This window comes from Cucurbita pepo, chromosome 10 (assembly GCF_057944985.1).
Source record: "Cucurbita pepo subsp. pepo isolate OVF chromosome 10, ASM5794498v1, whole genome shotgun sequence".
Classification (NCBI taxonomy): Eukaryota; Viridiplantae; Streptophyta; class Magnoliopsida; order Cucurbitales; family Cucurbitaceae; genus Cucurbita; species Cucurbita pepo.
Window position 1 is genome coordinate 2,481,454 of NC_141807.1, and position 12,922 is coordinate 2,494,375.

The 12,922-nt window shown below is 37.4% G+C and overlaps 2 protein-coding genes across 4 annotated transcripts; both read right to left on the bottom strand.

Annotated features, from left to right (window-relative positions):
• Positions 1-392: 392 nt before the first annotated feature.
• LOC111803970 (uncharacterized) lies at positions 393-11,078 on the bottom strand. 3 transcript variants are annotated; one of them, XM_023688598.2, is made up of 13 exons: positions 10,658-11,078; positions 10,221-10,322; positions 9,712-9,792; positions 8,653-8,762; positions 8,401-8,536; positions 8,122-8,220; positions 7,371-7,476; positions 7,181-7,291; positions 6,849-7,108; positions 6,609-6,785; positions 6,235-6,432; positions 1,011-1,337; positions 393-838 (listed from the first exon to the last, which is right to left on the bottom strand). In XM_023688598.2, exons 1-13 carry the CDS (start codon positions 10,937-10,939, stop codon positions 746-748), a joined length of 2,082 nt encoding a protein of 693 aa, XP_023544366.1. In that variant the 5' UTR covers positions 10,940-11,078; the 3' UTR covers positions 393-745. The 3 variants fall into 3 exon arrangements, with proteins under 3 accessions (XP_023544366.1, XP_086983478.1, XP_023544365.1); XM_087127352.1 differs by having other exon boundaries at positions 6,849-7,291; positions 9,712-9,789; XM_023688597.2 differs by having other exon boundaries at positions 6,849-7,291.
• A 713-nt stretch (positions 11,079-11,791) lies between these two features.
• On the bottom strand, positions 11,792-12,280 carry LOC111804229 (uncharacterized). Its single transcript, XM_023688960.2, has one exon. It carries the CDS (start codon positions 12,278-12,280, stop codon positions 11,792-11,794), a length of 489 nt encoding a protein of 162 aa, XP_023544728.1.
• Between the last annotated feature and the right edge of the window lie 642 nt (positions 12,281-12,922).

The window sequence follows — 12,922 nt, forward strand, 5'->3', positions numbered from 1 at the left end:
TTTTTTTTTTTTTTTTTTTTTTTTTTTGCCTAAATATGTGACAGATGGATATGAGCTCTTTTTAAATTAATGCGTCTTCGGAGAATCTTAAGAGGGTGCTCGTTCTTCACTGTTTGTGCACTTTTGTTTTATGAGCTCTAACCTTTTTTGCTCCATAAGGGCTCATCTCCCTAAATATGACCCCAAGTCCCACCACCTGCTATAAAGAAATGATATAGAGATAAGTGATAAACTATTAGCAAAGATTTTACTGTTCGTACAAATAATACAATATCCATATTCAGTTAGTTTCTTCATTTTGAAGATATTGTAATCTACTATATCAACCAAATTTTAATGTCAATAATATCCAATAACTTAGTTCTAAGAGTTATATCACTAAGGCTTGAGTATTGAATAAATCAAATTTGAAGTTCACTCGTATCAATATTGTTCCACAAATCAAATGTGTTACAAGAAGAAGAAAAAACATCTTCTTTACAGTTGTGATTGAAATCCATTGCTATGCACATTCAGATCTAAGTTACATATTCCCGAACTGCTCGATTACACATCCACCAATCCCATAAATATAATAAAAGAACCCAAGGGACATTAATCGTTGGACGGACGTTTATATACATTGGAGCTCTGGCATATACAGAGATGGTATACAAGTATTTTACACAATGAATGAAATAATGTCGGGCAAATAATAAACAAATGAACCCCATCATAATAAAGCTACAATTTTTTACATGCCAACTTATGCAAATATTTGCTGGATGACCATCTCTGCATTTCCATTATACTGTGCAAGAAGATGGATGGCATCAGCTCTGGGCAAAGCAAGAAACTCCTGAACCAATGCACAAAAACTTCGCATCATAAATATGGAGAAAACCTACAACAGAAGGACTATAGAAAACCACATTTTTTTCTACCAAATTTAATTTGTAAGAGCACAGGGAAAATGAACCAGACCATATAGGAGATGATAGAAGTTCATTGTACAAGTTGAAATTACCTACCATGACTTTAAGAATTGCATTTTCGTCACATGCATCTCTAGATGACGCTTGCGTAGGACTGCTGCCATCTCCTGTGGTTCTTGCACCCGAAGATTTCGCGACTTGGGAAGAACCGGGGGTGCAACTATCTGAATTTGATTTCAATAGCCCAGCGGAAGTAGAAAGCAGAGGGGGATTAACTTCCTTCAAGGAATCAATCTTTAAAAGACTTTCAAACCGATCCTTGCACATTTGAAGTTTAAACCATTCACTATGAGAGTAAAGTGTGGTCTTCATCAACTTCATTAGTTGTGGTTCTTCAATACCAAGTCTCCTACCAAAAGCAACCTGTCAAAAAATGTAAAATTTTCTGTCACGTTGCTATATATTTACAGATACCAGCGTATTCTGTTCTCTTCCTGATAGAGAGAATTTTGGAGGTTACAAGGTTTATCTCCTGGGTCAATATTCTAATAGAGAGAATCTTGCATTTACACTTCGGAAGTGTGTAACAGAAAAAACAGTCCCATACGATTTGTGGTCTACAAATGGAACCATTACAAACAAGAAGAAAAAAAAAGCTGTATCTAAAAACTGTTTAAAATCTAAAAAATGATTGTTGTACTTTCAACATACAGCTATAATGCCTCATGCCCAATACTTAGAATCTGAATTCGGCACCTAGTTTTGCGGCTGTAACATTCCTATGATCTGGACATGCCATGTAATGCCTTGAGCTCAACCTGATGTGTCTTGAGCGGCTTTTGAGATTGAAGAGTAACTCCACAAACCAAAATGGATCATTTCAACATATTTTGTACTCTCTCACATGATTTCTAAGAGAAACTTATACACTTGACCTATCACATAATCACTCTAATCTCAGTGCGAACTCATCCATGCGTCCCTTCACCTTGAAGCCCACCAAGATCCGCTTTGTGCTCCCCCCCTCTCCAACCTCGAGAGTCATAATAACAGCTTTGAAACATCAAGTTCTTTAAAACCAAAAGTTATCCCAAAATTAATCCCAAGGCCAGAATGGTGGAAGGATGTCCAGATCTAGATTACAAGAGAAGGACTCATGAAAAAAGGATAACTCTAGTCCGGACATTGGAAAGGAGATTCTAAAAGCTGTTAGACAGACTAATCTCCCGCATGACCTCAATATCTTTGCCCAGTCTTTCTTGGGAACCAAACAAATAAAAATGTGTGGGCTATTTAAATATATACGATACATGGGACAAAGTTCTAAAACATCCTAAATAGATCCCTTTTAAGCTAAATTCCAATTTCCAAGTTTGAAGCTGTTACGATTGATACAATGCCACCACAAGTGTGTGTACATACTTTACACTCATGTCAGAAACAAGCAGCCATATATGGAACCCACTAACAAAACAATGGAAAAGAAAACAATTGAAGGCTAACCAATTCAAATTATTTTTAGTTGTTGATTGAATTTCTCTTTATGCATTTTTTTTCAGTTTTCGTATTTATAAGAAGTCCTCCACTTTCATTTCTCTTTTTAGTAGTTCGTATGTTTTAGGAGGACAATCCACCATGGTTGAGTCATGATTGAATTGATGAAGTAATGGTTATTATACAACTTGTATAAATATTCATAAACATCAATGAAGATGGTACCCAACAAAACTTCAATTCAATCCTAGTACTTTAACTCAAAAGTATTAAAATTCCCTCTATTTGAGTCTAACAAATTATTCAAAATAGAGTGAAAAAAGAGCTACTTTCACCCTGACAAACACCTTGTACCTCCACTTATGAGATATAAGTAACTTGATTGCAGACCTCGGACCGCAACAATTTGGTATCAGAGTGCAACAATTTGGTATCAAAGTCAACAGTTATGGGTGAATCTGTTCAAGAACCGCTTACCAAACTCTTCAATTTACTCTTATATGAACAAGAGGCTAATCAAGCTGTTATGAGAAGGTTGAACAGTTTCATGTCAAATTGGATGTCATATCTTTTGACTTTGAAGCCACAACAAAGGGCCTAACGTCTTCCCTCGCTGAAAGTCAAGCAAAAAACAAGGAGGGATAAAAGGGATTTCTCGGACAACCATTTCTAAAAATTTTGGAGAAAACTTGATTGTATCAAAATTAAGGAACTTAAACTTCCCTCGCTTCAACCCCTTCTCCCTTCTTTCTTTCCATTTCTTCTCTAGTGAGTCGTTTTACTAATGGTTGGTGTGTGAATCTGCAATTGGTGAAGTGCGTTTGTTATTCCGACTGGTGGTGGCCCTTGAATATATTTTCCTTTCGTACAAGCTAAAATACTCATTGCGGTTATCCAGTCCTGTGGCTAGTGGACCTCCCCCTCAACTGATATAGACTTTTGCAATTTGCTCATAATTTTGCAATCTGCTGAGATACAACTGAATCTTCTAATTTTGAGTTAAAATTTCAGCTCTTGAAATTTGTTCGAGTTCTCTCCCACTGAACCCGTTTGTTTTAGCTTGGTGAGCTCCCCCAATTTATTGCTTTGGATGGGAGGTCCAAAACTGCAAGTTGCATTGGTGGACAAACTCTGTCCAGGTGGGATTCGAAGTATCCTATACCATCTGTAAAAATCATAGTTGAGCAATTCTCTTTAAGTGATAAGAGGCTAAGCTCACATTTTCTTCTAGATGTCAAAAAAACTGTTGACAACAGCTAATCCAACCCAAGGGGTCATCCAACCCATTGAAGCAAAGGAAAGTCAAGTTCTGTGTACTTTGGTACAATCAAGTTTCCTCCTTAATTTTTAGGGGCTCCATAATTTTTAGAAGCCCCAGAAATTCCATCATCTCTCATTGTTTTGAAATAGTCAGACCCTTCTTTGTGGATTCCAAATCAAGAGATATGGCATCCAATTTGGCACGAACCTGCTCAACCTTCTCATTACCGGCTTAATTGCTCTGTTGTTCAAATGAGAGTAAATATAAGAATTTGATAAGTTGTTCTAGAACAGATTCACCCATAACTATTGGTTCTGATACCAAATTGTTACGGCCTTGGTCGAGTTATGGATTTCTTGTAAGTGGGGTACAAAGTGTTGGGTGAAGAAGTAGAATTCTTTTCTTTTTTTTTTTCTTTTTTTTTTTTTTTTTATCTATTTGAATAATTGTAAACCTCAAACAGAGGGAACCAAAATGTCTCTGAGTTGAGTATTCAAGACTGAATTGAATTTTTTTTCTTTCTTTTTTTTTTTTTTTGTACCATCAATAGATGTTTATAAATATTTATATAAGTTGTATAACAACCATTGCTATATAATTGAATCGTGACCCAACCATGGAGGATAATTCTCCTAAAACAAAAGAAATAACTAAAAATAGAAATGGACGTATAGGACTCCAGATAATACAAAAACTAAAAAAAAAAAAAAAACATAAAGAAAATTTCAACCAACTAAAAATAATTTGAATTGGTTAGCCTCAATTATTCTTCTTTTCCAAGTCATCATTGGTGGGTTCCATACATGGTTGTTGCTTTCTGCCACGAGTGTAAGTGCTATTTTTCATCTTTGGTTCACAACCTAGCCTACAAGAGTCTTCAAGATAGAGTGCAAAAAAAAAAAAAAAAAAAAAAGGACCAGGCCCTTCTAGTCCTCATTAATCGCTTGTGCAGAAAGAATGAAAGAAGTCATGAATCACCAATTCATTCATAGTAATTGTGAAACTAAAGGGGTGGCTATCAGTCTCCTAACAAAAAGATATCCAGCCTCAATACTTGTTATTAGGGCATTGCAGAATGATTCCTGGAAGGGCTGATGTTTCAAGCGAAAAGCTAGAATCTCCTAGGATATTGCTGCTAGGGCCTTGCTCCGATCTTGGTACTTAGAAAGAAACAATACAGACTTCAATGGTATCTTGATTTTTAAGTGACTACAACATCAAAATTAGATGCTTCCCAAATGAAGCCTAATGATTTTTCTTGATTATTTAACCATCCCCAGGCGAAACCTTTAGTGAGATAGGGTATATTGCAGAAAAATGGTGGGGAGGCAGATTAGGGAGGTGCAATGGTCAACCTTCCAAAGAAGATGGGACCCTTCTTCCAATAGGTTAGTCAAGCAAACATCCACTCCAATGGCTCCTAAAGAAAATGTTCAAATTTCCACTAAGAAACAATACTAAATGAGAAAATGAAGGTTTCTCTGCCTGAAGTCCCAAAAAATAGTCGTTCTCTCTGCCCCTCTGTCCAAAACATTCATCCCGATATTTAAGGAGATAGACGAGATAAACACTCAAACATGAGGGCCTTCTAGAAGATATAAAGTAGCTCCCACTAATATCAAACATTCCCTTCTTCGTCATTAAAAATACATATATATACAGAGAAATCCACCATCTGTACATTGAAGATGCGTTATGTAATATGGTTGAGCTCCAACTCTAAAACCCTCTGTTTGACCTCCTTCCTCTGTGGCCCAACCGAAGAATTCAGTAGAAAAGAGAAAGGAGACTCCCAAGCTTAAAGCTCCCACCTTTTCTCCGTGCTAATTACTCTCATCATATGCATATTCTCTCATTAACTTCTCACTTCTTATACGCTCACTATTTTCTCTATTTGCACTCCTTTTTCTTACTAATCTCTCTCTACAAATGCAAACAAGCATGCACTTTCTCTTAAGTAATTTTAACCATTTTCATTTTAGTGAACTAATCATTTGAAAAACATGTTTATTTGAATCAAAGAAATACTTCTTGAAATTATAATTGAAATAATTTTGGCTTTTTTTTTTACAAGGAAACTTAAATTCAATATCAAAGAGAGGATAATAAAAAGGGGGAGAGGACAGATCCCCAACAACCCAAGGGGACTACGAAAAGGCTTCCCAAATGACAAACATACGAACAAAAGAGTACCAATAAAAATCACTTGAAATAGAACACCAGCTAAAAGCAGAGACTAACAAGAAAGTCTTTGACTAGTCTCTTCCCCTTAGACGGTCCTCTAATTTCTTTCAAACCCGATTCTTTCTAATAGAACAAATTTTGATTAAAATATTGTTCATAAAACATCCTGAGTTTGCATGGCCCATCGTCAATAAGAGAACATACTACTAGCCTGTTTATAAGGGCAAGATCCAGAGTTATCAGCAATAAAAATGGTTGAATATTGGTACCTAAAATAATAATTTATATTGAAAAACACTTTTTCAGAGTGGATACGCCTTTCCCAAGAATTAAATTTAATAAATCTAGGGTGGGTTTCATTATTAGTAAGTTGCTCCATACCTGAAGAGAATTAGCAAGAGCATTTATAGGGAAGCCTTTCCCAAGAATATCTTCGTTGGGCAGGAGCAAAGCCAACAAAGCCTCCTTTAATTGCTTCAACAAGGAAGGATCATCAGCGGCTAATGGGCCTAAGTGAGTGCATGCGACCCTCAAAGCACTAGAATAATCACCGGAACTAACCAGCTTCAAAAATTCAACCTGAAGCCATAGGAACGTCAAATAAATTGAAAAGAAATATGCAATAATTCTCATCAAGCCGCAGACTCATGTAAACTTCCAAGATCCATCAATGGTGACTAGCTAATAGTGTAGCAAGCATGACGAGTATAGTATAAAAGGAAAACTCACACTTAACCTCGTTACAACCAATTTACCTGCTTAAGTTGGAATAGGAGAATAGGATTTTGTGCAAAAAACTTTGGATCCACGGCATTAATTTCTTCCACAACCTCAGCAGCCAACCTTTTACTTGCCAGTTCTCTAATGCCCAAGACAATCTCATATTTATCATCCTTGCCAGTAGATTCTAATGGTAAATGTTTTTCAAGGTTCTGCAGAAAAAAGTTCAGTCAGATTGTTTAATCAGATGAATTAAAATATAGTCATGGATGTACCTGTTGTTCATTAGACATGGTCGTACTGGCCACAGTTGTAGTGCTAACTTCTTGTTTACTGCATCCACTGTAAGACAAGTCACGAAGTTCTCTATCATCATGTCTTCCTCTCCATCTCTTTCGCTTGCTCCTTTCTACAATCCCACGGTTCTTGTTTACTTGTAATGTTCTTGAATTTCCCACATGAATTGAATCACTAGTGCTACAATCTTCTCGATTGGACGTTGGCACCAATGAATATCGTAAGTCAGTCTCGGTACCTTGAGAACTAGTCACATCAGCAATATTTTCAGGAGAACTATCCACACGGGAATTGTTGACAGAAATTTCACCATCCGAAAGTTTACTGGTTGCATAGTCGACTTCAAGAGAGCAATTCCTTGATGAACAATACTCCAGCTCAGATTGATCAACTTTCAATGAACTAGAGCGATTCTGCATCCCTAATTATCAAGAAATGACAAACAGGTTTAAAAGGCATACAAGCTTATTGATAAAAAGGGATAAAAGTTTGAGTTTCACCAGAGAGAGCCCCACGACCAGAGTCCACAATTCCTCTGTAGATGCAATACTCACGAACAAGCTCATCAAGTACAGAAAGGTCCAATTTCATCCGGCACAACTCATTCTGCGATATGTATGTAAAACTCATAATCAATGAGACCATCATGAAACTGAAACAAAATGAACAATACTATTTTAATTGACGAGATGATTGGAATCAAATGTCATAAGCACAAAAACACAAGAGAATAATGTAAATAATATAATATTTTAAATAATTAAAGAAGAGGTAAATATCAATACAACTGAGTAGATAGAACCATTCTTCATGCTAGAGAAAATCAAGAGATAAAGAGTGAGGATTCTACAGTCGGTAAATTTCAACAAAATTTTCAGAACAAACAACAAACTGTCTCCAAACTCTGAACAGATTTACTTCTACATACACTAAATTTTCATATGAACTATGGTCTTGCTCTTGCCTTGCATTTCTCAATGATCCCACTTCCCATCAACCTTATATTTCAATATGAAGAACCATTTCTATCAAACAACCCATCAAGACAGTGTCACATCCTCTGTGTCCCATGCTAGTACCAATTACAAGCACGCTGTCCAATGAGGTTATGGTTCACACAGTCTAATGCAACATAAAGCAGCATAAAGTACTTTTAGCAGCTATACCCGAGGATTTGTACAAAAAGAACCTAATAACAGTGAAGCATAGACCAGAAAGGATAAAATTATAAGCCTTCACGTAGATGCTAACCTGGAATGCATGAAATAAATCACCTTTGGTGAATCTCAAGCTATCAATTGCCCCCTGCCTTGTTAGCTCTACGGCATGTGCAAGAGCTTGAATGTCCACCTGTACTCATATTAAGATCAAAAAATAAGAGGCGAAGAAAATAACAACTCCTGGCAGCTAGTAACCATACACATGCAAATAGGAGCAAACTCTCACGTTGTACCACACCACTAGATGGAACTAACTAGAAGCTCAAGTTTTTTAAATGAAAATTCTAATTAAAAAAATCAGGCATCTCACCTCATCAAATGGAGGTGCTTCATGCAGACTCTCCTTGGGCGTGGCAGGTGGATCACGTTCATCTAGAAGCAACCTCTCAGTGAGATCTGATATGGGAGACAACACGCCTTCACGAAAGCAAAAACCTTTATGTATGCTGCAAGAAAAGGCAAAGAATAATATAGGAACTTAAATTTTAGATTCAACGAAATTTTTATCAACTGATCTATTATGGGTGGGGGACAAGAAGAAAGAAGAAAATGAAGAAAAAACCTTATCAAGTATCTCAAAGTCATTGAGAAGACTGGATCATATGCCTGCATATGAGCTCGTAGGACCGACGACATTAACCCAGCAATATCAAACCTCCTACTTTCACACCACTGAAACATGAGAAAATGCACCTTCAGCAGAAAAACTAAATGCAGTTCCCAATTCCACCCTGTTCAGAGTCTTCAGACCACTGAAAGAGAACATATTGCCCCTAGAACTAAAAATATCGAGTTGAAAGATGTTCTTTGAGAATTATGTTGTTCAGACTCCAAAGGATAAATTTTGCAACATATTCAACTTGAAAATTTTCAAATACACACAACATAAACATAAAAGAAAAAGCAACTATGAATGAAGATATGCGAATTCACATCTCAAATAAAAATTAATAATGTTTATTTAAAATAAAATAAACTGTTCTTTATGAATTTCCAAAGGAGAACAACTCTGCTTTAAAAATATGCAAAGAACAAAAAAAAAACTTGATGACTCCAAAATTTTCCCTATGCTTTTCAAATTAAGAAACTATTTTATAAGATTTAGATTTTCTAGGAACCTCCTACACACATTCTGTTCAAGCACCTTGACAACAATATACAAGACAATTCCATACCCTACCCACCCAGAACCAAGGAATTCATATTTATTGGCAAAGAAATATGTACTAGGCTTATAGAATGCCCTGAGAGCCTTAAACAGAGCCCATTTTAAATGTGTCGAGTGAAAAATAACGTGAAACATTAAACTTCAATTTGGCTGTGCTTAGTGAACCCTAAAAGTGGCCAAATCCCAAGAAATTAATGGTCCACCTTTTCCTTATAATTTTGTGGTGATGAGAAAGTAAGGAAAAGAGGAAAGTTCTTGATTAAAAAGGAAAGGTTGCCTTTACATCTATTTGAAATATAAGACAGCCAAATATTAAATGTGCATTCCAATTATCAAGAACAGCCATATGTTACTGGGTTTCCGGAAGGGTGCATAGTCAATATCCACTGAAACATCCAAAATACCGAAGGTAATAGTCACCAATGTGATATGAGAGAAAATAGTAATATCCACCTCATATGTCACTGGGGATGTTTGATTGTCCTTGTCATAAATGAAGGCAAGAAGAACGTGCTTGAACTCCTCATACGCCTCCTTCAACATAAATAAAAGAGAACTCAGCCAACAGAATAAGCAGAAAAGTTGCAGAATCTGATTTAAAAATAGCACAGTGGTTTCTTCCCCCAAAGAATTCAAGACATTATGGAACAATATTATGAGGTAGTCAAAAGTTATTCTACGGTGCTCTTCTCTGAGAGATGGTTGGACTTTTGGGTTTCTAAGGTGCTCTCTCTCTCTTCTTTTTTTTTTTTTTCACCTTTCTGTAGCTACAGCTACTTCTTTATTACGCCAACTAGAGTAGAAAAAAGATGGCTTATGGCACTTCCTCTCGTACTTCTCATAATTCAACCGAATTTTTCTTTCTTTGAAAAAGACAATAATTCTTTGCTCGATCTGATTACCAGAGAATATTTTCTTAAAAATATCAATTCGAGCAAACCGAGAATGTGTGAAATGCTTACCGGGTATGCGTCAAGAGCACAAGGAGCGAGCACTGTCCGAATGCATCGAATGGCCAAAACACGATCCTCTGGAGTCCCTTTCCTCAGAAGCTCAATAAATTTCTTTATACAATAAACACAGAAAGGGAAACGAATCAACTAAAAAGTTCCACCATACTGGTAATTGAAAACAGAATACATGAAAGGATGTTCCCACTGATTAGGATATTTAGCTACCAAACAAACGGACTCTATGTTTCCAGATTTCCAATTTCCGACGAAGCATGATTAAAAAAATGGAAATATCCCGTAATTAGCCTAAACAATAAAAATCAAAAGATATCGCATGAACAAAAAGAAGTTGCACATTCAACATTAGGTACGAAGCATCAGCGAGAGAGAGAGAGAGAGAGAGAGAGAGAGAGAGAGAGGGATAGGGAGAGCAGAATAAGTGAAACCTGCTTCTGCAACCGGAACAGTAGCCTATGATCATCCAGAATGAAGGGTGCATGAAGACGGAGGAGATCGATGGCGCAGTCAATATCACCGGACTCCAAAGAGCGTCTGATCTGGCGGATGATCAACCTGGAATGGTAAGAGGAGGAGGAAAGCGAGGAAGGGGAAGGGGAAGGGGAAGAAGGTGGGGAGGACGAAAAGGAATCCTCAATCAAGTTCTCTGATCTAGCGAAGTCGATTATTAGGGCATCGAGAGCTTCCCAGTTCAAAGGGGTGGAGTCCATTCGGAAGGAAAAGGCTAAGTTTGTGGATTAGAGGATATGAGTTTGCAATTTGGAAGAGAGGGGTCGCGTTGGCGTTGGCGCTGGCGCTAACCTTGTGCGCTCCCTCTGCCTCTGCCCAAAGGCGGCGATGTTGAGATGCAAAATCCAATGGAATTTGAAGGCTATATTAAATGCCACGTGTGCTTTACGGGTTTAAACTGCCAGATCGCTTTGCCTTCCTCCTTTTATCATTTACGTATTGCACGATATCTTTCACCCTTATTTATCACGAGTTATCACGGACTTGTTTGAACAAATAGAATTTATTTAATACCCATTTAATTTATTTGAACCAAAAAAAAAAACTTCATACATAAAAATTTCAAGTGTTCGAACAACAGAATTTAATGGTCAATTTAAAAAAAAAAAATTGATAATCAATTTGAATCATGCATGTTCTTGTTATATGATATTGTAATTAATAATGTTGAAGTTTTTCTTTAAAGAATGAGATTTCAAACTGTAGGAGATGAACAAATTAATTAAAATTTTGTAGTTCAACAGAGAATAGCTAGAACTATGAATGTTTGACCCGATCCAGAAGTAGATCCAAATATTTTCCTTAAATGAGTATGGGATGGAAGAAACAAAGGCATTCAGGCAGTAAAATAACGAATCTGGGCCAAGAACGCTATAGACATCGAACGCATGCATGATGTTAGAGAGAATGGAGCAAGCAACACAGAATTAATTGCAAACAAACATTCAACAAATTTGTACAGAAACAGCCCAGCTGATATACCAACACCATCATAAGAACCATAAACAACAAAAAGAAAAAGGCGCACAGTTCTAGTTGAGTTTCTGATCGATCTACGAAGTCATGTCAAGATGCGATGACTTATCATGGAGGGCCAACTTGGGCATTTTGCCTTGATTGTTGTCGTTGTCGGTGCCCGTGCCCGTGCAGCGCCCATCAACAACCGATCTCTTGAGGCTGAGAAACTCTTTCCATTTTGGTAGGCCTTTCGGGGGCACGAACGACGGCACTACAATAGCGTCGTCGTCGTCGTCGTGAAGGAGAAGCTCATCTCTGAGAGTGGGCAACAATTTCCCCTTGAAGAAGAGCTCGTCGGCGGCGGTCATTGTGTGATTACTGGGATTGGTGAGTGCAGAGAATTCGAAGTCGTCGGAGGCCGAAATATTTGGAGGGCTGTTTTGATGTTGACTGATATGGGTGTTGGTGTTGGTGTTGGTGGGGTGATGGGATTCGACGAAGTCATTGGAAAAGGACAGTCTTGGGCTCATCGGCGGGTAGTGTCCCTTCTGATCTGGGCTCTTGTACGAGTCCAAGCAAGCCATTTGGTACTCTCACAGAGAGATCAGAAAGGGCAGGGGAGATAACATGCATGCTTGCAGCCTGTGTTCTCTTCTTGTATTTATACGTCGCCCATCGCTGGATCCAACCACATCCACTATTCACCTTACTTTCCTTTATTTATCAAACTTGTTTAGGCCGCAGCAAAATTAAAAACAACATTAAAGAGAGAATCTAATGAGGTAGATGGATATGAGATTTTGACTGGCAGGTTGAAATAACAGAGAATGAGCTGGCCATGCCAATGGACCATGTGGAAGGACATTGCTTTCTTTTTAATACAAGTCACATTTAATTAACCAGACAGCCCCCTACTTGGCTTCTCTTTCGACTAAACAAATCAGCAGCTCACTGAAATAAAGCCCTGCTTTTTTTCATATAAAGGCCACGGATTTCTATATTAGCCTTGATTATTTGTTTGTTACAATTAATTAAGAGTTTCCCCAGTAAAGCATGTAGCATTCTCTAGCTTATAGCGTGTTTCGCATGTGACAGAGATTTTAATGATCTTTTTACCAAAAAATGGTGGTAGACGACATATGGTTGTCGGTTCTCGGTTGTCACTCACATGGGTTAAGGCTTAAGAGACTGTGTTATTGCTATTAATACTGAGGGGCGACGTGGAG

Excerpts from the sequence above, each read along its gene's own strand:
- LOC111803970 (XM_023688597.2), bottom strand. The coding sequence starts at position 10,939 with ATGGACTCCACCCCTTTGAACTGGGAAGCTCTCGATGCCCTAATAATC. Across the intron at positions 8,537-8,652 it reads ACTTTGAGATACTTGATAAG|CATACATAAAGGTTTTTGCT; the intron begins GTTTTTTCTTCA and ends CTTTTCTTGCAG. Across the intron at positions 7,292-7,370 it reads TGGTCGTGGGGCTCTCTCTG|GGATGCAGAATCGCTCTAGT; the intron begins GTGAAACTCAAA and ends CTTGATAATTAG.
- LOC111804229 (XM_023688960.2), bottom strand. The coding sequence starts at position 12,280 with ATGGCTTGCTTGGACTCGTACAAGAGCCCAGATCAGAAGGGACACTAC.